The sequence below is a fragment of the Canis lupus genome, chromosome 10, assembly GCF_011100685.1.
Source record: "Canis lupus familiaris isolate Mischka breed German Shepherd chromosome 10, alternate assembly UU_Cfam_GSD_1.0, whole genome shotgun sequence".
Taxonomy (NCBI): domain Eukaryota; kingdom Metazoa; phylum Chordata; class Mammalia; order Carnivora; family Canidae; genus Canis; species Canis lupus.
In genome coordinates this window covers 1,675,449-1,702,709 of record NC_049231.1, presented here as the reverse complement: position 1 = coordinate 1,702,709, position 27,261 = coordinate 1,675,449, and the positions used below count along the sequence as shown (strand labels likewise).

At 64.0% G+C, this 27,261-nt stretch overlaps 1 protein-coding gene across 1 annotated transcript in view; it reads right to left on the bottom strand.

Annotated features, from left to right (window-relative positions):
* Nucleotides 1–7,015: 7,015 nt before the first annotated feature.
* Nucleotides 7,016–27,261, bottom strand: part of LRP1 (LDL receptor related protein 1) — an 80,949-nt gene continuing 60,703 nt past the window's right edge. The window contains 46 exon segments of the mRNA XM_038549747.1: nt 7,016–7,983; nt 8,149–8,293; nt 8,395–8,485; nt 8,589–8,653; nt 8,807–8,908; nt 8,998–9,172; nt 9,569–9,730; nt 10,005–10,178; nt 10,290–10,430; nt 10,545–10,721; nt 11,220–11,336; nt 11,584–11,690; nt 12,209–12,387; nt 13,131–13,399; nt 14,491–14,610; nt 14,682–14,816; nt 14,916–15,056; nt 15,361–15,382; nt 15,384–15,484; nt 15,601–15,720; nt 16,531–16,663; nt 16,782–16,888; nt 17,550–17,666; nt 18,030–18,155; nt 18,282–18,404; nt 18,787–18,906; nt 19,122–19,238; nt 19,364–19,457; nt 19,878–20,026; nt 20,601–20,789; nt 21,302–21,507; nt 21,644–21,831; nt 22,314–22,433; nt 22,608–22,693; nt 22,804–22,987; nt 23,731–23,921; nt 24,007–24,147; nt 24,242–24,364; nt 24,629–24,757; nt 24,919–25,035; nt 25,288–25,410; nt 25,501–25,650; nt 25,963–26,076; nt 26,290–26,409; nt 26,689–26,817; nt 27,000–27,125. Of these exon segments, the coding sequence (XP_038405675.1) occupies nt 7,843–7,983; nt 8,149–8,293; nt 8,395–8,485; nt 8,589–8,653; nt 8,807–8,908; nt 8,998–9,172; nt 9,569–9,730; nt 10,005–10,178; nt 10,290–10,430; nt 10,545–10,721; nt 11,220–11,336; nt 11,584–11,690; nt 12,209–12,387; nt 13,131–13,399; nt 14,491–14,610; nt 14,682–14,816; nt 14,916–15,056; nt 15,361–15,382; nt 15,384–15,484; nt 15,601–15,720; nt 16,531–16,663; nt 16,782–16,888; nt 17,550–17,666; nt 18,030–18,155; nt 18,282–18,404; nt 18,787–18,906; nt 19,122–19,238; nt 19,364–19,457; nt 19,878–20,026; nt 20,601–20,789; nt 21,302–21,507; nt 21,644–21,831; nt 22,314–22,433; nt 22,608–22,693; nt 22,804–22,987; nt 23,731–23,921; nt 24,007–24,147; nt 24,242–24,364; nt 24,629–24,757; nt 24,919–25,035; nt 25,288–25,410; nt 25,501–25,650; nt 25,963–26,076; nt 26,290–26,409; nt 26,689–26,817; nt 27,000–27,125 (6,206 nt within the window). The 3' untranslated portion in view covers nt 7,016–7,842.

Sequence of the window (27,261 nt, the reverse complement as noted above, 5' to 3'; positions counted from 1 at the left end):
GCTGCGAGCCCGCGGGCGGCGGGGGAGCGGGCGGGGAAATGGGAGACGGGCCGAGGCCGGAGCCGAGGCCAGGTACGGGGACGAGTCGGAGCACGAGGCCGGGCCGGACGCGCGGCGGGAGGGGGCCGGCAGGTGGCGGCGAGGACGCCTCCCTCCAGACCCCCGCATAGCGCGAGGGGGCGGGGCCGCCGGCGGGGCGGGCTCTGCCCTTGGGCCGGGCACCCCTCCCCCGGCCCGCCTCCCGCCTGCTCGAGGCCTGCAGCGCAGGGCTCACCGTTATCTGAATTTTGATTTGATTTTATTTTATTTTATTTCCCTGCTTCCCAGAGCCGGCGCGGTCCCCCCGGGAACGGCCGCCCCCCGCCCCTCCGCCCCGCGCCTCACTTTATTATTGCAATAAATGTGCCTATAAAGGCGCGGGCTCCGGGGCGCGGTGGGGGGGCGGGAGCCGCGGAGCGGGGATGTAATTTCCCGAAGCCGGAGCCGGAGGGGGAGTGGGCGGGGTGGGGGTGGAGGAGGGGCGGGGAGGGAGAGGGGAGACTCGCCAATTTCTAGCGCTGGCTGCTCCCCGTTCCCACCCCGCACCCCGCGACTCCCCACCGCGCCCAGTGTGCTGGAGGCCCGGGACCCCTACCCATGACCCTGCCCTCTCTCGGTTACCCGGTCCCCTTCCTGGACCCCGCCCATGTGGAGTTGCAGGGCTCTGTTCAAAGTTCCCCATCTCCTTGACAATGACTTCATCCCTGAGCCCTGGGATGCCCCCTCCACTTACCTGGGTGATCTCGCCCCTTCCCAATGACCCCGCCTCTGACCCCAGTGACCCTCCCTTACGTTGTTGCTGTCTCCCAATGACCTCACCTCTTCCCAGTCCTGGGTCTCCAATTCCTCCCCCCACCGAACCCCATGACCCTCTAAATCCTTTCCGCTGGGTACCTCTCTCATACATACAGGCTCTGGCCCAAGGGAGCCGGCCCAGCGCCCCCCCTTCTCCTGAGCCCCCGGCCCAGCTGCAGCCCCTGACTGCCCCCAAATCCCCGCCAAGGCTCTGGACCCTAGCCCAGGCTGCACGTGCCTAAGTGGCCCAAGCAGAGATTAGCTGGGGGGCTGGAGAGGGGTATGAGGCAGGAGAGGGTGGCTAGTTGCAGGTCTGAGGCCCGCCAGCTCCAGGAGGCTGCTTAGGCCTAATCCTTCCCTGAGGCAGGATGGAGCTGGAAGGTCCCACAGGGCCCCGCCCCTGCCCTCCCCCAGCTAATTAGTAATTAGTGATTAGTGATTAGTGACTATTGATCGCCTGCTGCTTCTCCCAGTAGGCAGCTCCTTCGGCAAGGGGTGGGGAAGACGGAGACAGAGACAGGGAGAGGAAGTCAGAGACCTTATCAGAAAGATCCTGAAGAAGGTCTGCCCATGAGGCCACAGCCCCAGGGGCAGCCAGTCCAGGCCCAGGAGGAGGGGCAAGTGGGGGAGGGCAGGGTGTGTGTGGGGAGGCAGGGCTGTTAGCCTCAGACAATTAGGGTTTTCCAAAGAGCTCCCTTGTCCACTGTCCCCGACCAGCCTCCTACCGAGTCAGCACACTCCCAGCCCTGGCACTGAGACGGCCCTGAGTGCACACACACAGAAGCCACTTCAGATACATGAACACATCCTGAGACTCACAAGCCCATACTGACAGTCAGAGGCACTCAAAACCACAGTGCACAGACACTCACAAATGCCAGAGACATACCTACAGGCAACACAGGCACCCCAGCACCCAGACGCCCCTGGAGACCTCCTGTGGGATATGCACAGGCACACTGTACTCACAAGTGCGCATAGGCACACAGAGATAGGCATTTGGACGCAGAGACACTTCCCTGCACATGCTCTGCCATGCAATTACACATATTTACACACCTTACCACAGTCCTTACACTGATGCTCCCCTCACACAAGCTGGACTAAATGGTAGATACACTCTTCCCCCACTGACTCCATCCAACACGGAGGCGCACAGCTGCAGCTCACACACACTCAGATAGGTCCCCATTGCTCACATCCTCCCGCTTACTCTCCTTCAAGTCTCCACCAGATGTTTCATTCCCCTTCAGGGGGCAAAGGAAATTAAACCAGATCTGTCCACAGGGGAGTTTATTTGATGGGGAGAGTGAAGAAGAGAGTGGGGAGGAAATGTAAAGGAGGGGCAAGGCAGTAGCATCCTTACCTCCGCCCCCCAGGCCTTCACAAACACAGATGGGTCATAGGGCCCAGCACCCCCCCCCCCCCCCCGCAGTACCCTAAGAGCAGAGCTGAGCAGCAAGTCCAAATGGAGCTCCTGCCCTGGGAACAGTTTTCATGGAGGGGGCCCCTCTGCCCCCATTCCAGCCCCTCAAGGTCACCCCAGGCGTGTTTGGGAGAATCAGGGAGCTCAATCACCAGCTTCACGAGGGCAGTCCCTACCCCGCTGGAGTTGCTGAGTTCTATTTGGCTGAGCAGGTGGGGTCCCAGTGTTGGCAGGGGAAGGTGGGGGGCCTACACCCCTTCCAGCTTCTGCAGGGGCTAGGGGCTGGGGGGCAGGGAGTAGGGGTTTGGGAAGCTACCCGCCTGCCTCCAAGCTAGGTAGGTCACAGTTAGGGTGCAGGAAATGGAAAAGTCACTGGCAAGGAGGCAATGAAAGGAGACAGGGTCCAGGGCCTAGGCCCCCATTGTGGGACACACAGCAGGGCACAGATAGCTGCACTGTGAAGCAGGCGCTTGCACTCGCCCCTTCAAAGGCACCACCACACACCTTGTAGCTTACACATGCACCCCGGACCTCAGCACTGGATGCACAAGCCTGGGGGCCCCGGACACACGCATGCACGCTGGTGCACACGCTGACCCCCGCTCCACCCCAGCACATCTGAGCACACCGTGTTCCGGAGTTGAAGCCTCCAAGTTGGGAGGGAGGCAGATGAAATCTGGGCCTCCTGTGCCTCGGTCCTCGCCCCAGCGCCTCGGGGAAGAGGCAGCCCTGGGAGGGGGGAGCAAGGAGAGCACAGGGAGAGAGACTCCCCTTCCAGACAGCCCCCCCCCCATCTGCTGGGCGCGAGAGGGGTGTGTCTGGGAGGTCTGTGCAGGGTAGGTGTCTCCGCGGGAAATGTGATGGGAGATGTAGCCAAGTTCGGCCGTGTCTGTGCGCGCGTGTGCGGGTCGTGTGTGCTCGGCACAGGGCGCCCCCGTGGCATTGTGACAAGTGCAGAGAAGAGAACCGGGCGGGCGGTGGAGAGGTGGAAGGACAGACCGCCAGGAAGGGAGCGAGGTTGGCGCCGGAGACGGCGAGGCTGACACCCCGCTGGCTTGTCTGTCTGTCTCGCACTCCCGCTCAGTCTGGCGCACTCGCGGGTCGGCTCCGTCCCCTCCCCCGCCGAGCCCGGAGCCAGATCCGAGTCGGGGCTCCACGCCGCCCCCCCCCCCCGGGCCTCCACCAACTTGGGCTGGGAGAGCGCGCGTCCCGGGCCGGGGCGTCTGTCCGTCCACGTCCCCCCGCCGCGCAAAGTTGGGACGCCCGGCGCCCCCGCACTCTGGGACCTCGGCGTCCCGGACCCCGCTCCCGCTCCGGCCCGCGTGCGCTTACCTTCCTCAGGAGCCACGGACCCAGGAGCAGGAGAAGCCATTCCGGGAGCGGCCGCATCTTCCCGGCGGCGCGGGGCGGGGGACGGGTCCGGGGGCCGGAGCCGGGCCTGGGGCGAGGCCCGGGGCGCGCCGAGGGGCGGCTGCCGGCGCGGCGGGAGCGGGCGGCGCGGCCCGCGGACTGAGCGGGAGGCGCGGAGCCGGCGCTGGGGGCGGGGCGCGGGCGGGGGAGAAAGTTGGGTCGGACTCGGGCGGGCGGGGGCGGGGCTCCGCGTCGCTCCAATCCTGGCCGCGCCCCGCGCGCCCCCTCCCGCCCGGCCGGGGGCACCGAAGGTGACTTTCACCCCGACACGCCCCGGCCACGCCCCCGGCCCAGGTGCGGAGCGCGGGGTCGCGGGGCCTCGGGGTCGGGCCGGCGGGGCTCGGCGGTGCCCCGCCCAGAGCGGCCCGCGGCGCGGGGCTCCAGGCTCCGGGACCCCGTCCCCGCAGGGGTGCGCGGCGGCCCCTCAAGCCGGGGTCCCTGTGCCCGGCCCCTTGCAAGCCCCGGGCTGAGGCCGGGCGGGGCCTCGGGCGGCCACGGCCGCGCGGCGCTGACGGGGATGGATGGGCGCCCCGCGGCTCATTCGGCCCGGAGATGAGAATCATTGATCACGGACGGAAACCCCATCACGTCTGTCAATAGGGCTGACAAACGGCGCCCGCCGCCCCCGCCCCCAGGGCACCCCGCGGGCTCCGGACCCCTCCGCGCCACCGGCCGCTCGCGCTTGCCCCCGCCCCCGCCGCTGACCCCCGCGGGGGGCGGGAAGTCCCCCAGCGCCGCCCGCCCGGTCTCCGTCCCTGCCTTTTCACTGTCCCGTCTTTCACCCTCAGCTCCCCTCGCCCTCGTCCCCTTCCTCCTCTGTCTCTGTCCTTGTCTCTGTCCCCAGCCTTGTCTCTGTCCCTATCCTCTTGGCTGTTTCCTCCTCGGCTCCCTCCTCCCCCTGGTCTCGCTCTCTTCCCTGCCCGGGAGGCTTCAGCTGTCAGCTGTTGCTATGCACTAGGCTGTGGCTGAGGTGGTGCTATGACCGGCACCTAGGCGGGGCGACGGGTCGGGGACAGAGCCAGGCACACCTCCTGACCCCAGTCCACCCCCCACCCCCCGCATGCACGAAGACGCGTTCACAGGGGCAGGCCCCGCCACAGAGGTGAGCACCCGGGCGGCATGCAGAGCGCGGCACACACATGCAGACAGGTGCACACCTACAGGCACACTGACACACGCAGATGGACACTCAGTCTGCACACAGAGAGACAAATGCACGCTCGCTCAAGGGACAAACACAGCCGGCCAGGTACTCAGACCCCAGGCGACCCCTTCCTCGCCTTGGCAGAGAGGCAAACATCCAAAGGCCGAGATGGACACGCACAGGTGTACGCGGGCACCGGGGTGCAAAGACCAGCCCAGCCACATACAAAGAGCTATTCGGATGCAAAGATGTGCTGGACACCAGAAAAGGATCAGTGATGCTGAAGAGATGAGGCGGACGCTGAGACACCCAGACAGACAGACAGAAGCAGGAGGTGGGACCCCGGGCGCAGAGGGGCAGAGAGGAGAGGCCAGGAGGGGCAGGAAGGGCCCACCCTGAGCCCAGGTGCCCGCCTGGGGCTGCTGTGACCTGGTGGCGTGGGCGGCGGCGGACACGCTGGGCCTGGGACCCGGGCAGCAGCTCATCACTAGGCCTGCATCTCCTGGGGCCCTGGGCCACCTCACCCCTTCTCCTTCTGCTAGTCGTAGGTCACTCCCTCGTGTGCCCAGCTACACGCGCACACCCCCTTCTGTCTCTGGGTCTCTGCCTCTGCCCTTGCATCTCTCCATCTCTGTCTCTCCCTCCGTCTGTACCAGCCTCTGCCCCGGGGCTTCTCTGCCTCTGTCCTAGGCCCCCCGCCCTTGCCAGGTGAGGAGTGGGGGCGGGACTGCCTCCCGGTGGGCCCTCCCCGGCCGTCCTGGCGGCGCGAGGGGACGCTGGCCGGAGGGCCGTGCGTTCCAGGCCGCAGCTGGGGGCCCCTCGCGCTCTGCCCGGGATCTTGAGGCGACAGGCAGAGAATCAGTGGCTCCCCGGGGGCGCCAGATGCACGGCTGGCAGGGGGAGGGAGCGAGGGGGTGGGGCTGGGGGGGAGCGGGCGGGCGCCGGGGAGGGAGGGGAGCGGGGCGCAGGGTGGGGGCGGGGGCGGGGGTGTGGCTGAGGAGCCCGGGGGGAGGCGGTGGCGGCCGGGCAGGGGGCGCCTGCAGGTGCATAATTAGCGTCGGGGAGGGGCCGTGCTGGGCTCGGGGTGAGCGGCGCGCAGGCCTTCGCCCGCCACCTGGCGGACAGATGCGGCCACAAACCTCGCTAGGCAACCGGAGGCCTCTTTTTGGGGGGCGGGGACTCCACCGGGGCTCGGGGTGCCCCAGAGCCGGTGGAGGATCTCAGAACTGCCTTGGGGCTGAGGCTGGAGTTGGGCTCTCAGGGCTAAGAGGAAGGGGAGAGTTCCTGTTTCTAGAGGTGCTAGACCCGGAGCTTCCTCGGGGCAGGAATAAGCTGGGAGAGCGGCCACCCTCTGGCCATCCCTTGGGTGTGGGGCGGTTCTTCCAGGTGTGCAGGTGTCCCCACTGAGCTTACGCGTGCCAGTGAGGGCAGAGCGGCGCCCTAGCTCCCCCTGAGCCTTGGGCAGTGTAAGGCTGTGTGACGTTCTGCAAGAGGCTCCCCTCTCTGGGTGACCGTCGAGGTAGGCCTGGCACCCTTGGGTTGTGGCAGTCCCTTCCCGCCAGCCCCTGGGACGGCTCCGAGGGTTGGTGGCCGGTGGGGCCTGGCAAGCTGTCTTCCCCGCTCTCCCTCGGTGCAGGGCACCCGCGCCCCCCTGCCCTGAAGGTGGGGCTCTACTCTTGGCGTCCGATCAGCCTCCCCGAGGACGGCAGCCCCCCAAGAGCAGACTCGGGCAGAGGGCTGGTGGGAACGCGCTGCAGGTTAGAAACCCTTCACACCCCCAGTGTGCTCCGTGCTCTCGCTGGATTTCCTCACTGTGGGAGACGGGTTCTGGGCACGGCGGGTGGGTGTCGCCCAGCAAGTGACAGGCCAGAAACAGATTTCGGCCGGAGCGCCCTCCAGCCAGAGAATATGAGGTCCGGAAAGGTGAAGCTACCGGCTCAAGGTCACACTGGCAGGAGGCGCAGGTCTTCCCCATCATCACCACCCCCCCACCCCCACCCCCCACCCCCACTCCCGGCGCGGCCAGATGCACGGGGAGGGAGCTGCGGGGACGCCCCGACCACCAGGCTGGCCAGCCGCCTCGGCACAGGGCAGGCCTCCCTCTGGTGGCCGCCGCCGGCAGGCACAGCCCAGCGCCCAGACTCACACGCAGAGGTAGACACAGTGGCTTTTTTCTTTCTTTCTTTCTTTCTTTTTTTTTCTTTTTTTACAATTTTATTTATAACAATATCTGTGTTATTTAGTTGTAAAGGAATTCAGCAAAAATTATTAAAACGTTCATGTCCCCAAAGCGGGGCTGCCCGCTTGCCCTTTCTGGGTGTGCCCCACCTTCTCCTCATCCCCGGGGGAGGGGGGGTGGCGGGGGAAGGGGGGACCGTTTACCAAAGAAAGTCTCCAGCCCTGGGGGCCCCGGTGGGGGCACTGGAGGGGGGGGGCGGGCCGGGAGGGGTACTGAGCATGGCCATCTCAGAGGTGCCCCAGACTGGGGGCTGGCACGAGAAATGGCCTCCCTCGAGAAGAACCAAAAAATTCCATCCTCTCCTTGCTACCTGAGCCAGAGCCAAGTCTTCCAGGCAGGGGCAGCAAGGGACTCTCCCTCCCCAGACTGAGCCCTCAGGGAGGCGGGAGGGGGGAGAGTGGGGCTGGGGCGGGACAGGGGAGAGCCTCGACCAAGGGTCTGGGGGGGAGGCAGCACCGCCAGCTCTCCCAGTGGGGGTGCATGTGGGTGGAAGGTGGGAGGCAGGTACCTGTGAGCCCCAGGAAAGCCCTGGGCCCTCCCTGCCCCCCTCCCTGAAGGCAGCATGAGGGGGTGCTGAGGAGCAGGCAGGAAGGAGGAGAACGGAAAGAGATAATACTGTGCTCGCTTGCTCACTTGCTCACTCACATATAAAAAGTAATTCCTTCATTTTTACATTTATACACCCCGGCGGGGCCGGGGAAGGGCTGGCTGGGCAGGAGGGGGGCTCATCGAAGGACTTCTCTGGCAGGGGGCAGGAGGCTCTCTGGGGTGAGTCCAGTGGTCAGGGCCCTATGCCAAGGGGTCCCCTATCTCGTCCTCGGGGCCCCGGCCCAGGAGTTCTCGCTTCTCGTCCGTGCTGGCCAGGGAGTGGCGGCTGCCGTGACCACCCATGTAGAGTGTGGCGTACACGGGGTTGGTGAAGTTGGTGGGCTGCAAGGTGACAGAGGGTTCAAGTGGGGCTCGGGGGATGGGGTCTGTGGCCCCGGTACCCTGCCCCCACCTCCATTCCGTCATCCAACTCAGTGCCCTTAGTCACCCTGCCCACAGCCTCTTGTCCCCACCCTGGCAGCCTCCTCCCCTGTCCTCCCGGCCCACCTTGTCAGGGTCCAGTGCAAAGTCAGCGTCCAGTAGGCCCCCCACATCATCAGGCTCCCCGCCTTCATACATCTTATAGGTGGGGTTCCCAATCTCCACATTCATGGCCCCATTGGTCATCCGCTGGTGCTGGAAGCCCTTAGCCCTGGGGGAAGCAGGATTATGAGGGCTCGGGGATCCTGGGGTGGGGCAGGGCTCAGGGGGGTAATATAATAGCCAGAATTCTCCAGACTCTGCACAACTCACCCTCGGACCCGCCGCTTGTACCAGAATACCACTCCAGCGACCAGCAGCAGCAGCAGCAGCAGCAGCAGAGGGATTAGGATGGAGGCCATATCTGGAGGGGGGAAACTGAGTCAGGGAGCTTCAGGGAAGCAGGAGGCCCGAATCCCCCTTCTCCAGGCCCCCAAGCCTCCGTCTCTCCAGCCCCTGCCACCTACGTCCAGGCTGCTGCTGGCTGACCACCTGCTCCTCGCACCGGGGCCCTGCCATGTGGGGTGGACACCTGTGGACAGGAGGGGCAGACCTAAGTAGGCATGACCTCCACAGCCACAGCTGCCAGGGCACGGGGAGGGGCCACAGGGTCCCGAGTGTCCCGCTCAGGTGTGGGGAGGGGCGGGGCTGAGCTAGCTCTCAGGAAGGCTCAGGTTCAACTCACTGGCACTCGGGCATCATTTTGCTGTTCATGGTGCAGGAGCCACCATTGCTGCAGTGGCCGACGCAGGTCAGGCAGCTGGGGGCCACCCGGCCGTCAGAGCAGCTGCAGGAAGGAGTGACAGGTTGGGTGGGCTGGGAAGGGGTGTCTGAGGTGCCCAGGAAGGGGCAGGCCAGGGGGCGGGCCCCACTCACTTGCAGGTGACGTCCCCACTCTGCTTGTTGACCACACAGGCTCCGTCGAGACAGCGGCTGCACTTGTTTACCTCACACCTTGGTCCCTCGAAGTAGGCGGTGCAGCGGCACTGCCGGGAGCCGTCGGCGGCCATGTGGCAGGTGCCAAAGTTCTCACAGTAGCCGGAGCACTGCCCTGTGGTCGGGTCGGAGAGGAGGTGCCTCAAGCGCCACCCTCACGAGGGCCCTGCACAGGTTGGGTGGGGGCTGGACACCTGAGGGGACCCCCCAGGTCTTTTAGGTGACTCCCACCTCTTCCTGAGCCTCCTATGGCCCCACCTGTCGCAGACTCAGAGCATGAGGACACCCCAAGCATCCTGACAGGGCACAGCTTTCCCTGGAATAATCCCGATGCCAGAAGGCTCACCACCTCGGGGGATGCGTGCAGATACCCCTATGGGGGTGCAACTTGAGGCTGCTTGAGTCGCGATTGGCCTCCCTCCCTAAAGTATGCCCCTGTGACCACCGGCTGAGGCGCTAGGTCCCCCGGTGCACCCGTCCCCTCCTCTGGGCCCAGGGATGGCTCACTCACGGTACTGGCAGCGGTCCCCCAGGAAGCCAGGTAGACATCGGCACTGGGGCTGGTTGCCCTGGTTGACGGTGCAGGTGCTGTTGTTGGCACAGTAGCCCGCACACACCTGCTGGGTGCATTTTGGGCCCGTGAAGCCCGTGGGGCACCGGCACGTGGGCATGCCTGGCGGGAGAGGATGTGTGAGCAGGGCGGTGGCCCCCGAGGCGCCGGGCCCGTGCGGGAGAGCAGGCCTAGGAGCGCCCAGGTGGACGGCGGCGGGCAGAGGGCCGGGCCCTGGGGCTACGGGCTGGAGTGGTGCAGGGAGGTGAATGAGGGGGGACGGGGGCTGAGGGTTCGCCTGATGTGGATGCTGGGCCCAGGGGTGGGGGGCTGACAGGTTGGGGCCCTGGGCTCAAGGAGCCGGAAGCAGTCTCGGCAGGAGAACGGATGGCCCTACCGGAGGGGGAGGCAGCGCAGGTGCCTCCATTGCGACAGTATTCCCAGCACTGGTCCAGCTCACACTTGTCGCCTGTGTACCGGGGCTGGCAGCGGCACTTGGGCTGCCTCCGCGCATTGAGGAAGCAGCTGCCACCATTGAAGCACTGCAGGTTACAGGTTCCGGGTCGAGGCGCTGCAGGAAGGACCATCAGGGCACAGAGCCAGGGAAGGGGGGGATTCAGGGGTCGCAGGGCAGGGGGTCCTGGGGCCAGGGAGTGGGGACATGGGAGGGGCACGAGCGTACCATCTGGTGGGGGCGTTGGCGAGGGCACAGCCACACAGGTGCCATTGTCCAGCCGCTTCCCGTTGGGACAGGTGCATACAGGCCCACTGGGGCTCAGCAGGCAGAGCCACTCACACTTCTTGCGGTCACAGGGGTTGGTCACTGCAGGTGTGGGCAGGGGTGGCAGGATGCTGAGCCTGTGGGCCCAGAGCCTCCCCCCACTCACCAGGACCTGCAGCTGGAGCCCGGACACTGCCCCCAGGATGCTACGCCTACCTTCGGGCTGCTTGTGTTGGTGGTACAGGACCACGTCAGAGGCGTGGCTCAGGCCCCCCGTCAGGTTGATCAGGGGGCTGTGTCCAAACTTATGGATCTTGAAAACACGATTATTAATGTAGGTGACGCCATAGATGTAATCCTCAAAGACATCGATGCTGAAGGGGTGACTTAGGCCTGGGGACAGAGGTAGACTCAGAGGGGACTCGGGCCCTGGTCACTCCCCAGGTCACTGGCTCCCGTGGCTCCCATGGCTCCCAGGCACCCCAAACTCAACACATCCCAAACAGAACTCCCCCCAACCCATTCCTCCTCCTGTGGCCACTATTGGCTAAAGGCCTCATCAGTCCTAGACTTCCGGGATCAGGACCGACTTCTGCTCCCTCTCCCCACATTTACTAAGCTCCTCCTCCGCCTCTGTTGCCTCCATGCAGCTTAATACTCATTGTAGAATGAGTGCATGGGCAAGCGAGCTGGAGGGTGCAGGGCTGGTACACAGGGAGTCCAGCAGGTGGGTGGCAGCGGGGGGCGGCCGCGGCTGGAAGGCACTGCAGGACGGACGGCTGGACACCAGAATGAGGAGGATGACCCAGGTGCTGGGTGAGGCCTTGGACTCAGTGGGGAGGACAAGAGGCCCAAGGGCAGGGCTGGTGGAGGCTGTTCGCCGATGCTGACCTCGTTTGCTGTCAGCGGCCACAATGGGGTCCGTGCCATTGAGCCGGATGCTGCCGATAACTGAGAGCTTGGCATCTGCCCAGTAGAGCCGTTCATTGTGATAATCCACAGCCAGGCCTGGGGGGAGGCAGAGAGCACTGTGAAGGCCCAGCCTTCCCCACCGTGGGCTTGAGGAAAAGCAGAACTGTCTCCATGCTTGGGCAGCTCTGTCCCGTTCCCACAACTGCTCCTCGTCACTTCTGGGAAAAGGCCCCACAACTCATTGTCCATCCCAGTCCAAGCGCCTTCTCCTCCTAGCTTTTATGGGACCTCAGGCCCAACAAGCACACTCCTCCTCCACCCCCTGCCCCCTACTGCCACAGACCTGTGGGCCACTGGATGTTGTCCTGCACCAGTGTCTCTCGAAGGGTCCCGTCCATTGCTGCTGTTTCAATTTTGGGGTGATTCCCCCAGTCTGACCAGTACATAGTGCTGGGGAAGGAGAAGTCAGTGTGGGTAGGACCCGAGGCTGCCAAAGGAGGCTGAGCAATGTGGGCCACCAGGTTATGGCCTGGGAACAGGACTGCTGGGTATTGGGAGGGGGGTGTTCTACTTCCTCCAGAGAAAACCAGGGGGGTCAGCTCTCTACCCAGGTTAAGGATCTTTTACCCTGAAACCACTATCTGCTAATCTGGGGTCATCAAAGTGGTCAGAGCTGCCCCCTGGAGCAAAGAAGCTGGAACCTGGCCCCACATGAGAGCCAGCCAAGTGGAAGTCAGGCCCCTCCCCGAGCAGGCCAACTGGGAGTTCCGGGCAAAGGCAGCACTGGGGAGGGGCGGCACTGGGGGCGGCTGAAGACCCAAGGCCAGAGGAGGACTCTAATCTCAAGATGGTCTGGAAGGGGAAGGATGTGCTTGGGGATGCTGGGTACCTGGCTTCCCGCCCCACCCCCACCATCCCAGGGGCTTCCTAGCACCACCCGGTGCCCCCCCCAGGGGTCCCTTGCACACCCCCTCAGCGGGTCCACCACAATGGCGTGGGGCTCGTCGATCATGCCCGAGATGAGTGTCTTGCGGTTCTCGCCCTTCATCTGTGCAACCTCAATCACATCTCGGCCCGAGTCAGTCCAGTACACGTTCCCAGCCACCCAGTCGACGGCGATACCCCTTGGCATCTTGAGTCCTGAAATCTGAATGGGGTAGTGGTGTTGACAATTTCAGGGCCTGCCACCTTCTGGCTTCCTGCTCCTTATCCCCACCACCACCTGTCAGCTTGTCCCTGCTAAAATGTCATCCCAGACGGAGAGCCAGTTCTCTGAGTTTGAAGAGATTCACTGACCCTCATCTTACGGGCCATACTCAGAGCTTTCCCGTTTTGCTGGATTAGATATTATTATCTTGCTCTACTGAGGAACAAAGTGAGGCCCAAAAAGGTCAGATAAGGGCACCTGGGTGGCTAAGTTGGTTAAGTGTCTGCCTTCAGCTCAGGTCATGATCCTGGGGTCCTGGGATGGAGCCCTGCATCGGGGCTCCCTGCTCAGTGGGGAGTCTGCTTCTCCCTCTGCCCCTCCCCCCACTTTCTCTCTCTCTTTCTCTCTCTCTCTCTTTTTTTCTCTCAAATAAAATCTTCAAACAAAAACCAAAGAGGTCAAATAGGTGGCCAAGACTGACACGGTGGGCAGCAGTGCCAATCAATCAGGAGTTGAATGTGGCTGCCATGCTCAAGGAACTGTACCCTGCCTCCTGGGGCTGCAGCGTGACAGGGCCAACCACTCACAACTGGCCTTGCTCTGTGTGCCTGTCCTTGTGCCCACAATGTAATCCTGATGGCCCTGCCCTCCAGTCTCACCCTTTGCCCCCTGCCACTATCCTTTCCAAACTCTGCTCTGAGCCATCCAATCTGTGTAGGTCCCATCCCAGGCAGGGTGCTCACATTGAGGTGGGTGACACCCCGGTCAATCTGTCGCCGGTGGCGGTTGGAAGTGGTGGGAGGCGCGGCAGGGGGTAGGCTGCGGTAGGAGATGGTGCCTGTGTGCCAGTTGGTCCAATAGACACGGCCAGCCTTGACATGGACATCCATGGCATCGATGCGGACGCTCTCATCACCCTGGAAGGCCTGCTCATAAGCCGAATGGGGGTGGCTGGGGAACAGGCTGCGGATCTCATTGTCGTCGGCGATGTAGAGGACTTGATACTCAGAGCCTGCAGGGGCAAGAGGCCAGCTGTCGGGTCGGGGGAACCGGGGAGCGGGGAGGCAGAGGCAGGAGGCCGGGGTGGGGGATGACGAGCCTGGTGCCAGGATGTGCTCCCTCCCCTCTCCTTCCCTGAGCTAATCTGGGATGACCTGCTGCTCCAGAAAACCTTCTCTGCCGCTCCAGCCCCAGGGACTTCGTCTCTGCATGGCCACTGGCTGGCCTCACCACTCTGCTACATGCTGTCTGATATGTGCTATTGGGGGCAGAGTGGGGCTGCACATATGTACATGTGTACGTGGATGTGTGTGCATGGGGGCTCGGGGGTGTAGGTGTGCATCAAAGCACATGGAGGAGTAGATCTGGCATGTTCTCGTTGCCCATCAAAAAGGTAAATATAGGGGGCAGCTCGGGTGGCTCAGCGTTTTAGCACCACCTTCAGCCCAGGATGTGATCCTGGAGACCCGGGATCGAGTCCTGTGTCGGGCTCCCTGCATGGAGCCTGCTTCTCCCTCTGCCTGTGTCTCTCCCTCTCTCTCTCTCTCTCTGTGTGTCTCTCATGAATAAATAAATAAAATCTTTAAAAAAAGGTAAATATATGAGATTATGGTTGTGTTAACTCAATGAAAAGAAACTTTTCACAAAGTGTACATATATCAAATCATCACCTTACGAATATCTGACAATTGTCAATTATACCCCAATAAAGCTTTTTCAAATATTTTAAAATATTATTTTCAAATAAAAAGCAAAAGGGGTCCATGTGAATTGTGTGGTGATGCGTCTGTGTGCTCTCCTCCTGGGGACAGTGGGTGAGGAGGCACCTGTGGGATAGAGGTGTGCTGCCCCGCCCCAAACTTCCTCAGATGAGCCAACCCCCCGAACCAGCACCCTCTGCACCGTGGCCAGCCTGGGAGCCGGCAGCTGTGCGGATACCTTTGCGGATGCGTCTGGGGTTTGGTGCTTGGACAGGTGTCCGCACAGTGTCAGCAGGGAAGCATCCGCATCCCCTCCCACATCAGCACCCTTATACACCCTGGTGCCTCGCAGCCCCACCCACTCCTTCGGTTCTCTCCGCAGACAGGTAGGTGTAGGTGGTACCTTCGGCCTTGCAGGTGTTGTGTGTCTTCATGAAGTTGCGAGCGCAGCTGCAGAGGTGGCCACCCTTGGTATTGTTGCAGAGCTGTGAGCAGGTGCCGAAGCGCAGGCACTCGTTGATGTCTGGGGGTTACATGGGAGGGTCACAGAGGGTCTGGGTTTCCGCCCGCCCCCTCCGAGTCCCGCCTTCCTACCCTGGCATCCGGGCTGGCCAGGCACGGTGTGGAAGCCAGAGCGGCAGGCACAGTAGGCGGCTTTCTCGGTGCGCACGCAGCGGGCCTCGTCCCCACAGATGCTGGCGTTGGTGGCACAGCTGGTCAGCTTGGGGTCTGTGGGGGATAGAGCGGGTCCCCTGACCTGAGCCACCCTCGGCCTGGGCCTCCGCCCCTCGGCAGGCGCCTGCCCCGCAGCCCAGCCTGGCGGCTTACCGATGCTGCAGTCCTCCTCGTCAGAGCCGTCCCCGCAGTCGTCGAACATGTTGCAGCGCAGCGAGGAGGAAAGGCAGCGCTGGTTCCGGCACAGAAACTCCTTCTTGTCTTTGCAGTGGGGGGTCTGGGCCGTGGGGGGCTCTGGGGAAGGTGGGGGCTTCAGATCTGGCTATTCACCACCACGGCCTACCCCAGCCCCACCCCGCCCCAGGGCCCAGGGACCCCGGGGCTGTTTGTCATTCAGAGTCCTAGTCTCCACCTAGAGACCTAGGTGCCAGGAAGCCTCCAGGGGCTTCTCTCTCCTAAGGAAGGGCCCCCAGGCTCCCCCTCCCCAGGCGCAGTTCCCACTTGGCCCACCCCCATCCCTGTGCAGCACCCAAACTACCGAGCACTGCCTCCCCCATGCCCTCCGGCGCCAGGCTCCCTCCCCGGGCTCCCTGCTCACCACAGTCCTCCTCGTCTGTCCCTGTCCCCACAGTTGTCGGTGCCATCACATTGGCGCCCGATCCACAGGCAGACGCGGTCGTTCTTGCAACGGAAGGGCCGGTTAGGAGGACACACAAACCGGGCTGCAGCGGTGGGAGGCGACAGGGCCAGAATCAGCTGGGGAGGCAGGCCTGGAGCCCCGGGGGAGTGGGGAGCGTGAGAGCCCGGCCCCTGCCCCAGGGCCCCGCCCCCGTCTCACCGCACTCCTCGGGGTTTTCATCGGAGTTGTCCCCGCAGTCGTCCTCGCCGTCGCACTTCCAGGCCAGTGGCTTACACAGAGTGTTGTTGCACTGGAACTCGTCCAGGGGGCAGGTCCGCACTGGGCACCGGAGGCGGCGGGCAAAGAGCCAAGAATGAGCCCTGTGCCCTAGGCTGGCTGCTGGAGGCAGGGCCTTGCCGCCTCCCTTCCCTCCACAGGTGGAGGCCCAGAGGGATCACCGGGGCGTGTACAGCCCGAAAGAGCCCAGGGCTCCTAATTTTCCACCAGCCAGGCAGCTGAGCAGAACTGCCTCCTCTGGTATTTAGGGGAGAAGAAGAGGACTTTTGGGGGAAGCATGTCCAGAGAGGTCCAGAGGACCCTCTTTCTCCGGTGGTCATGGCAGGGCATCCGGGCCTACTGTAGTTCAGTGGCAGGCTGTGCCAGGAGTCAGGAGGCATAGGTCCCAGCCCGCCAGGGCAGAGCCAGTGTCTGCCCTCGCTGTCGCAGAGACCTCTGCTCCAAGCCCCAGACTTCTCCTACCCAAGCTTTCCAGTGTCCCTGGGCCACTGAGCCCCGGCAGGTCAGCCAAGGGCCGGCGCTGCTTCGTTACCCCGGGACAGGGAACTAAGCAGGGCCTGCCCTGTGGGAACTTGTGGGAACTTGTGGGGTGGAGCCCGGATGGCTTTCACCGCCGATGGCTTTCTGCTGGAGTTTGGCCCAGCTGGCCCCCTGACTAAGTGCTGTTGTGGAGGGCACAGCTTGCATAGCAGTGTCCGGGGTGCCCTGGGCCTGGCTCCCTGCTCTATCCCCAAAGCCCAGGACAGTATCTGGCACACGGTAGGTGCTTAAGAAAGATTTTGCGTGAACGGTGACTGTAGGAGAGAGAGAATGAGTGACTGGGCCACAGCTGGGGCGGGGGGAGGGGCTCACCGCCAGTGCCACAGGCTTCCTCGTCGCTGCCATCCATGCAATCGGCATCTGCATCACAGCGCCAGCGCAGGGGGATGCAGTGACCGCTCTTGCACTGGAACTGGTCCATGTCACAACGGGGAGTGCAGTCTTTCTGTGGGCACAGGAGCAGGTATCCGGTCAGATCCGCACCCCCCAGTCCCGCCCTGATCCTTCTGGCCGTCCTGTCCCTCCCCCTCCCTCCTCCTGGTCTCCGGACCCACCGGACCCACCTCATCGGAGCCATCCGCACAGTCGTGATCCCCATCACATTTCCAGCGCCCAGCAATGCAGCGGCCATTGGCGCAGGAGAACTCACTCTCGGAGCAGGGCCGAGGGGCTGGAGGAGGACAGGGGAGAGACAGGGCCCAGGAGGGTGGGCGTGGGGACTCTCCAGCCCTCGAGGGAGCAATATCACCCATCCCTGTGTCTCTGAAAGCCACCGGTGACTGGCATAATGACCAAGATGCTCAGCCAGAACTGGCCGCCCTCATGGGACCAGCTGGGTCGGAGGGGGCTCACACTTACCCCTCTGGGCTAGACCCACGAGAAAGGGCATGGGTCCCTGGCTCTGCCCTCAGACAGACTTGTGGGGGGGCCGAGGGGACAGGAGAGGGACAAGACCACGAAGACAAGCACCAGGGTTCCAGGAGAGGCCAGTAAAGGATGATGGGCTGAGGCACAGCACAGGGATGGGGGGCTCTGGGGCAGTGGCACGGGGTGTGGTGGGAGCACGGGCACATCAGAGACACCTACCTCTGTAACCCCGAGAGGACAGTGTGAAAATGGAGAGAAACATGAGATGAGGTGAAATGGCACAAACTCAAATACACGACATGGAGCGGGGTGGGGTGGGGTGAGCAGGGAGGGGGCACCTGACCCCCAGTCCTGGGAGGTGGCCACCTGCCCTGTGTGGCCTGTTGGGAGCAGGGGTGCAGAGGAGGGAGGTGCCCCGGTCCGGGGGTGGGGTGGGGTGCCTGCGGGGCAGGGTGGGGACATACTGCAGCTCTCCTCGTCTGAATTGTCCCCACAGTCGTTGTCGTAATCGCACTGCCAGCGGCCTGGCACGCAACGGTTGTTCTTGCAGCGGAACTGGTAGGGCTCACAGGTACGCTCGTCTACGGGAGGCAAGATTGGGGGGCAAATATTGGGGCAGTCAGGGACTGAGTGGGGGCAGGCATGAAGGTTTCAGGCAGCCCTGGGCAGGATGGCCGGGAGTGGGAGCAAGGACAGCAAGGGGGAGGCCCAGCAACGTTCTGAGACGTGGGGTCCGGGGAGGTTATGAGGCAGGAGGGGGCAGGAGCCGGGAGGAGCTACCCCGGGGAGGGGACCCACACAGCTCCCAGTGGGTGGGCAGAGAAGATTCCACACAGGTGTATGCTGTTGAGGGGGCAGGGATGGGGACTCAGATGGGAGGTGGTGGGCACAGGAGGCCGGGCCGGATGGCCTTCCCCTGAGAGCTGGGTCTCGGGGAGCCTCACCACACTCTTCCTTTGGCTCGTCGGAGCCGTCCCCACAGTCATCCTCTCCGTCACACTTCCAGCGTGCGGGGATACAGCGGCCCGAGTCCTTGCAGCGGAACTCATCCACTCCGCAGGTCATCTGGGCTGCAAGGGGTGGCGGGTGGTGAGGGGGCGGTTCCTTGCAGGAGCCGGGCCGCGAGGGCGGTGGGGTGGGGGGGACAGCAGACACTGCGGAGGGAAGGTGGGGTCCGGGGGCACCAGGCAACTCACTGCAGTTGGCGGGCTCATCGCTGCCGTCCACACAGTCGTTGTCCCGGTCACAGACCCAGACTCGGGGGATGCAGCGCTTGGTGATGGAGCACTGGAACTGGTTGGGGGCACAGGTGACCTCGGCTGCAGAGCGGAGAGAGAATGAGACTCCGCCCATTCCGTTCCACCCCCACCGCCGTTCAGGATCACCACCTCCTCCCTCTTCCAAGCTCTGGCCCTGGTCCCGCCAGCAGTTTCTTAGGAGAAGGAGATGGTTTATCCCCAACTTTGTTTGGTGCTTCTTTGTCTGCACACCCTATGCCCAGTGCCATGATTTCAGGAGCAAGCCGTGTCACACCCAGTATCATTCATGTGGCCCATCTGATAACTTTAGTTGAGGGCGGCACGGCCCTGGAAGGAGGGGCAGGTAGATGTCACCGGTGTGTTCCTGTGCCTGTGTCACCAGCCCGCCCCCTGCCCACGGCCCACGGCACCAGCCCGCCCCCTGCCCCCCTCAGGCACTCACGGCAGTCCCTCTCGTCCTCCCCGTCCCCGCAGTTGTCTTGCCCATTGCAACGGAAGATGCCAGGAATGCAGCGGTTGGTGTTGGTGCACTTGAACTGACTGGGCAAGCAGACGTGGATATCTGTGGGAGGTAGGAGGGAGGGGAGGGTAACCATGGGAGGGCAGAGGATTGGGGGGGCAGGAAGGGGGCACCCCACCCCCTCAGCCAGAGCCCAGCCTGGAGAGGAGGCTACTGTGGGCTGAGCTTCCTTGAGTGTAGTATGAAACCTCCAAACCCCAGGGAGGGAGAAGGTGGGGGGAAGAAGGAGGGCAGCCAGTGGCCGGGCAGCCCTTTACCGCAGTTGGCCTCATCACTGTTGTCCTGGCAGTCGTTGTCCCCGTCACAGATGAAGGCAGGGTTTGTGCAGATGCCTGTGGAACACTGGAACTGCCCTGGGCGGCACTTGAACTCAGCTGCCAGGAGGGGAGCCTCAGAGTCAGAAGGGCTGGGGCCGGGCGTGGCCCCTCAGAGCTTGGGGTAGGGTGGTTAGGCTGCCCCAACGCAGGACCCTCTTGCCACCCCTGCTCTGGGCACTTACGGCAGTCCGGGGGCTCGTCCGAGTGGTCCCCGCAATCGTCCTCCGTGTCACACTTCCACCAGAAGGGAATGCACTTGTCGTTCTTGCACACAAACTGGAGGGCAGGTGGGGGCAAGAGGGGTTGGTGGGGGTCTGGGGAACTCAGGAGGTTTTCTTTTGAGGGGCTGGGAGGATCAGGGTATTTTGTGGGGGCGCTGAGCTGGATGGAAGTTTGGGGTATGACGAATGCAGGAAGGCCAGGTGAGGGGGTATCTGGGCGGGGCTCAGGGTGGGAGGCACTGGTGAGGGAGGGTCAGGATTAGGATGTGGGGATGTTTGTGTGAGGTGACAGGTATAAAAATATTGCTGTGGGGAGACAAGAGGTAGGCAAGAAATGTGGGGGCGTTAGCGTGGAAAAACCAGATGCATGAGGACATTAGAGCGGGTGTTGGGGTCCGAGGAGGAGTAGGGGTACTGGTGTGGGGGTTCGGGGAACGAGGCGTCGGTGAATGGGCGTCAAGGGGACGAGCCTCACCTGGCTTGCTGTGCAGTTGGACACACAGGTGCGCCCATCGCTGCCCAGGTAGAAGTTGGTGGGACAGGCACATTTGTGGCCTCCCCCAGGGGACAGCAGGCACAGGTTGCTGCAGCCACCATTGTTGACCTTGCAGGGGTGATTGGGTACTGCCGGAGACAAAGTGGCTAAAGCGCCAGCCGACTGGGCCCAGTTTATGGGCCCCGGCTCCCCGAGCCACTGGCCCCTGCAGAGGGAGGGCGGCACTCACTGGTGCCACATTTTCCGGTCCTGAAGGCTGCTCAGCCCCACCCTATCCTGGCAGAGGTAGGACGGGTCCAAATCCTGCTCATCTAAGAGGAGGCTGAAGCCAGAGAAAGGCGAGGACTCTTCTTGAGGTCCCAGGATCAGGCCAGCCCTGCAGCCTCATACGCTGCCTCGCCGGGGCCCTCCCTCAGTTATGGCCTGCCTGCCTTTGGGGTCCTGCACCCGGACCCTCCCTGGTTCACCGGCCTTGGGAGCTCGCTGCTACAGGACTGGTGGGCTGCACCCGGGCTGGGCGGCAGCTCCTGAGAGCCAGGCCGTGGCCCATCCACAGCCTCCCTCATCTCCCCGGGTCTGCCAAGCACTTCTCAGGCAATGCTGGAGGAGGGGTGGGCGGCAACCAGTCCTGTTGGGCCCCTCCTGCAGGGGCTCCTCGTGCCAGGCTCACCCTCCATCTGCTCCCACCCCTTGGCCGCTCACCGTCTGGCTGGCGCAAGGCGTGGAAGACATGCAGATCCATGGGCCGGTGCAGGGTGCTGATGAGGAGCGTCTTGTTGGTGCCCATGGTCTTGTGGGCTCGGTTGATGGACTTTGTCTCCCAGTCGGTCCAGTAGACATAGTCCTCAAACAGGGTCAGCGCGAAGATGTGCGGGATGTCCTGGCTCAGCACTGCAGACAGGGGAGGGAACAGACCCAGCAGCTGGTCAGTACCTTCCCTGCTAGACGCCCTTAACCCCACAACAGCCCTCTGGCCGCTGGCCCTGGGTCCAGGGGGTTAAGTGGCTTCCCAAAGTTGCGTAGCTAGTAAGTGGCAGAGCTGGAACTCAAACTCAGGCCTTCTGACAGCACGTTCCTACTCTGTAATATAGGATTCCCTGTGCTGATGTTCCCTGATACCCCACTTCCCACTCTTGCCTTTCTCGTGGCCCTGAACTGTGCATAGGAAGGGATCTCTCTTTCTCCTTCCCGAGGTAGCAGATAGAGGCCTCGGGGCTGGGCTTGTCCAGGGGGCATCAGCTGGGGTGCTCTCGACCCCCATAACCCCTGGTGTGGTGTCCTCAGACTATGCCCTCTGACTTTTAATCCTATACTCTTGCCCCCAAGGCCCGATCCTCTGTAGCTGCAGACCCCCCCCATCCCGCAGGTCTGTGGTGCCCGCACAGCCTCACTGGCATACTGACCGACATGGCGATTAGAGCCATCCAGGCTGGCAAACTCAATGTAGTCCTCACGGGCATCAGCCCAGTAGATGCGCTCGGTGACGTAGTCCAGTGTCAGGCCGTTGGGCCACGTGATCTTGGTGTCCACGATGACACTACGGCCAGACCCATCCATGCCTATCCGGCCGATCAGTGAGTGGTCACCCCAGTCTGTCCAGTACAGGTACCTGGCAGGTGGGTGGGCAGTGAGCCCCAAGAGATCCAGCGACTGGTCCCACTGGGAGCCTGTGGGGAGGCTGGGCCTGGATGCCTGAGCACACTGCTTGCTTTCAGGGGCTCCCCCAACCCTCCTTGCCCGCATACCCGTTCTGTACATCCACCACCAGAGCCCTGGGCTCACGGAGGCCTGAGCTGACCAGCACCGTCCGGTAGGCCCCGTTGAGCTTGGACACTTCGATGGTGTCCCGGCCTTTGTCACACCAGTAAAGGTTGCCGCCCACCCAGTCCACAGCCAGTCCATCGGGGTTGCTGAGGCCTGTCCGATGCAGCACCTGTGGGCAGGAGCAGTGAAGGAAGAGCTCTGGGTGACCTGGGGTAGGACCTCTGGGGCCTAGTCTCTCTGGGGCCCAGCCTCCCTCAGGTGTGAAGTAGAGCTGCCTCCCCCTGCTTGGCAGGGGGGGCAACGGGCCTGGTGTCAGCGGAGGCTCTAGGACAGGGGTCTCCAGATGAGAGAGACTGCACCCCAAACCCCACAGTGCCTGGGGACATCAACTTAAGAGAGGTCAGCCATAGGAGGGATGCTACTGATAACTAGGAGAAGAGCAGAAGGAATCTGACTTCACTCTCTGAGCTTGGACGGGAGGGAGAAGCCAGGACGAGCAGAGTGTGCAGGGACTCCGTGGGGAAGGGGCAGAAGAAAGAATTCAGTGGGATGCGTGGGGTGAAGGTGAGATGGCCTCGAGACAGCCCTCTTGGGAGGGAGCGCTCTGGGGAGGGCGAACGGGCGGGCAGATCTCTGGCCTCCCCGGCTGACCTGCACGTTGCTCCCATTCAGGTGCATTCTTCGAATCATGCTGCCCTGGGTTGTCACGTCCGTCCAGTAAATCATCTGCTCTCGGTAGTCAAAGTCCAAAGCCACGGCGTTGTTCAGGCCCTGGATGTGGGGGGAGGGGGGCAGGAGGTTGACAGAATCAGGACGCGGGTGGCAGGTGAAGTGGAAGGGGTGACAAGCACGGGCCCAAGTGGGGAGAACGCGGGGGCTATATGGGGCGGGAGAGTGGCTCTGGGCCCGGGAGCCAGGTGGGGTGAGGAGGGCCGGGCCTGGCACCTGTTTGAGCAGCGTGTAGTTGGAGCCATCCAGGTTGAGCTTGCGCAGGTAGTACCGGTTGGCAAAGATCAGGAAGGGCTCCTCGTCTGGAGACAGAGCATCGTGGCTCAGTGGCTCCGCTGCCAGCTGGGCCCGTCCTGCACCCCCGGTCCCCAGCTGCCCGGGCCATCAGATGCCCTCCACGAGCCCGGCTCACCAGTCACAGCCTTGCAGCTGTGGGGGTCGCCACCGCGGGGGGCGTAGCCCTCCACACACAGACACTTGTAGCTGCCGTGCGTGTTGATGCAGCGCTGACTGCAGGGGAACGTGGAGCTGCACTCGTCCACGTCGGCACACGTGCGGCCGTCGTCCTTCAGCCGGAAGCCCGGGCGGCAGCGGCACTGCGGGGCACAGGGAGCCTTGGGCTGGGGCCGGGACCTCCCGCGCTGGAGCCTGGGGCTCTGGTTCCCTCCACCCCCGAGGCCAGTGGAGTGCGGGGGGGCAGGCAGCAAACCGGCCGTCATGCCCAGTGCCCGGTGCCCACCCCGTTCCTACCCCCAGAGGACGAGGCTGAGGACTCTCCTGTGACCCGGGAGCACTACCTGACAGAGCTGGTCGTGCTCCTCCTCCGAGGCTTTCTTCACGCCCGCAGCTGCCCATCCCCCGGCCCCTCACCTCCGGGCCCTCGGCCCTCCATGTGGCTGAGCTCGGGGCTCAGGCCTTGGGCTGCACCTCTTTTCTAGCTACACTCGCTCCCTTGGGGGTCTTCTCCAGACCCGTGGACTTCAGTGTGTCCGTGGAGTTAACTCCCAGGTTCTGTGCTCCTGTCTGGCCTCTCCTTGAGCAGCATACCCGTACTCCTGGCGCCTCCCTGCCACCTGCACATCCCTCCTTGTCCCGTGGCCCTTGCTGGCTCGAACCCTCTAAAGAGAGGCAGGACCCAAACAAGCAGAGCTTTCGGTTCTGTTCCCCATGGGTCCCCGGGGCCCAGAACAGCACCTGCCAGACTAGGTGTGAATGAGCCCTTGGTGAATGGACAGACGAACGAATGAATGAGCGAGTGACTGAATGGACAGGGGGTGGGGAAAGGGGCTCCTGCCGGCCTGGGGGGGCGTGGGAGCTCCCACTCCGGCGTGGGGCACACCTTGAAGCCAATCTTGAGGTCCTCGCAGTCCTGGCTGCAGCCACTGAGCTTGCGGCTGAGACACTCGTTGACGTGGCAGGCACGCTCGTCGGAGCCGTCCCCGCAGTCGTCCTGGCCGTTGCAGAGCAGCGCCTCGGCCACGCAGCGTCCGCTGCTGCACAGGAACTGTGAGGAGGCGTTGCACTTGTGCTCTGTGGGGGTGCAGGGCAGGTCAGCGGGGGACCACGGGGGTGGGGTGGGGCGAGGTGGGCGGGGCGGGGCAGGCATCAGGCCCACCTGGGCTGGTGCAGTGCGGGTTCTTGGGGGCCTCGTCGCTCTGGTCGTGGCAGTCATTTTCGCCGTCGCACTCCCACTGGCGGGAGCTCAGGCAGCGCCCGTTGGCACAGCGGAACTCGTTGGGGCCGCAGGTCGGGTACTCTGTGGGGAGAGAGGTGGTTGGCTCCGCAGGACAGGCCGGGCGCAGGGGGGCAGCGTACGCCCCCCCCATGGCCCACCCGCCAGCTCAGCTCACCACACTCGGGGGACTCGTCGGAGCCATCAGTGCAGTCGCGGTCGTGGTCGCACACGAAGTGCTTGGGGATGCACTGGCGGTTCTGGCACATGAACTCGCGGTCGTCGCAGGTGCTGTTGTACACTGTGGACAGAGACGGACGTGGCCTCAGCCCCACCTGACCAGCCGCAGGCTGTCACCCGGGACCTCCCTGTGGCCGGAGCGGTAGAAAGAGCAGAGCGCCGGCGCAGAGTCCACACTCCCATCTGGGTTGCGGATAAGGGCTCCACCACTAACCACCTGAGCGACCCCTGCCCAGCACGTCCCCTCCTTGACCTCAGTTTCCCCTTCTGCAGAGTGGGACTGTGGCCACCTGCCTCCCAGCTCCTCAAGGCCCCTGCCACTCACAGCAGCCAGCTGTGACGCTCTCGTCAGCACCATCAGCACAGTCCTTGTCACCGTCACAGAGCCAGCGCTCGGGGACGCACACGTGGGTGCCGGGGCAGGAGAAGGAGGAGGGGCCGCATGTCTTGCCTTCTGTTGGGGGGACAGGGAGCCACCAAGAGATTCAGGAGCGGGCACGGCGGGGCAGGCAGCTGGGGTGACATCCCTACCATCGTGCCGCCCCTCCTGTAAGATGGTGGGTGGGCCTGTCCCTGCCGGGAGCCCCTCCCAGAGCTGACCACAGCCCCCCTCACCACAGTGAGCCGCCTCGTCTGAGCCGTCCCCACAGTCGTCACTGCCATCACACAGCCACTGCTTGGAGATGCAGCGATGGTTCTGGCACTCAAACTGGGCCTCCGAGCAGAATTTGTCTGGGGCGGTTGGAAAACAAGGTGAGATGTGGGGGCGGCAGAGGGGAGGATGGCAGGTCACTCCTCTGGGCGGGCAGGTGTAGGACAGACGGGAGGGACCCAAGGTGTCCCTTTGTGAGGGGTCAGCATGAGCTAGGGAGAGCACCCAGTGGGGGGGCCTGGGTGCTCTTCTTCCAAGAGGACGCTTCCGGGGACGGGACTGAAGGGTGGGGTGTGGACAACGGTGGGTGGGCGCTGCGGTCCGTCACTCACTGCAGTGGGTCTCATCCTCGCCGTGCTCACAGTCGTCCTCCTTGTCACACGTCCAGCTCATGGGGATGCAGCGCCCACTGGGGCAGGCGAAGTAATTCAGGGGGCATCTGGGCCGCTTCACTCCTGGGGGCAGAGGGAGGCATGAGGGTACAGCACCGCCGGGGCCGGGGGGGGGGGGGCGCCGCTCACTGCCCACCCGGCCCAAGGCGAGACCTGGGCAGTCGCGCTCATCGCTGTAGTCCCCACAGTCGTTGGCACCGTCACACACCCAGCTGGGGGCGTAGCAGAGGGAGGTCCGCTCACAGGGCTGGAAGCGCACACCTTTCACTCCCAGGCGGAAGTAGCTGCTGCAGTCCGTGGCACCTGGAGGGGGCAGGGATGCAGGTGACACCGGGTTACCTCCGTACTCCCTCCGGGCCGCTGGCCCATACAGCGCACTTGGTGTTTTAGAAAGTCACATGGTGACCTTGGGGAGGAGAGACACTGCCTATGCCTTCGCCTTCCACCTTCCTGTCGTTGGGAGCCCAGGTCTGGAGGCGGGGGCGGGGGCAGACAGGCTGTGTGTGAGGGGACCCAGGCCACCAAGCAGGCCACGGGGACTAGCAGAGAGGATGCCAGGCAGGAGGCGAGGGGGCAGGACGCGGGGCGACTAGGAGGCACCGGGGAGCCACTCACTGCAGTTCATTTCGTCAGAGGCGTCCTCACAGTCCACGAACTGGTTGCAGCGGCTGGAGTTGCCAATGCAGGTGCCGTCCCGGCAGCGGAACTCGCCCACGCCACAGGCCGTCTCTAGAACAGCACCCACCCCAAGACCGTCAGGCTGGAGTTCTCCCTGCAGGGGTGGGGTGGGGGACCCCGGCAGAGGTCCCGGGCCAAAGCGCTGGCCCAGGTTCACTGTAGAGTGCGCTGGAGCAGACCCCCTGGGGCCCGGGGACCAGAGCCCAACAGGGGTGGGGTGGGCGGAGGTGGGGGTCCGAGGGTCAGGCCCAGCATCCCACTCACTGTTGCAGGGAACCTCGTCTGAGCCGTCCCCGCAGTCGTCCGCCCCGTTGCACCACAGCATGTTGGACACACAGCGTCCGTTGTTGCACTGGCGGAAAGTCTTCTTGCAGCGGCGTGAGTCTGTGGACCGGAGGGGGCCACAGTCAGCAGCAGCTACGGGCAGGGCTGCATCTGACGAGACGCCACGTGTCTGTTCCCTGACAAGCAGCCCAGCCCCACTCTGGGCCTGGCCCGGAGCTGGCGGTGGTTCTGGCCTTCGCGACCTCCCCAAACCCCCCAGCCACGGAGTGGGTCCTGGGGCCTTTGCTCCTCTCACTCGCACGGCCCGCCCTCCTGGGCGCTGAGGCTGGGGACCCTGGAGGCCAGGGGTAAGGGAGGAGGCCGGGGGAGGCGCCTTACTACAGTAGGACGGCTTCTCGTCAGACTTGTCCTTGCAGTGGGAGACACCGTCACAAGTCAGGCTGAAGTTGATGCATTCGCCGTTAGCACACTCGAACTCATCCTGTGCTCGGCAAGACGAGTTCATGGCTGGAGGGGATGTGGAGGGGGCTTCATGAGCCAGGGGCCTCAAGCGCCTCTACGCCTCTGCCCCCCGGAACTCAGGTCATCCTCAGTTTCTCCTTGGTAACAGGCTTCGAGGGGCCGGGCTGCTGGAGTCTGGGAGGAGATGGTCCCCCACCTGTGTCCCCCCCCCCCATCCCCTCCCTCACCGCGGCAGGTGAAGTCCTCTTGAAGGATGCGACCCCCTCGGCAGGAGCAGTTGACATGGCCCTGGTGAGTGAGCAGACACAGGTCCTGGCAGCCCCCGTTGTTGACGCGGCAAGGGGAGAGCTCGCCTGAAACGGGGACGGAGGACAAGGGGCTAGGAGTGTTCCTGGCTGTGCACAACACAAGATGCCCACACCCACTCGCACAGCTTCCCCGAGCTTCCCAGCCCCCACCCTGGCACAGTGGCACACGGCTGGGGGAGCA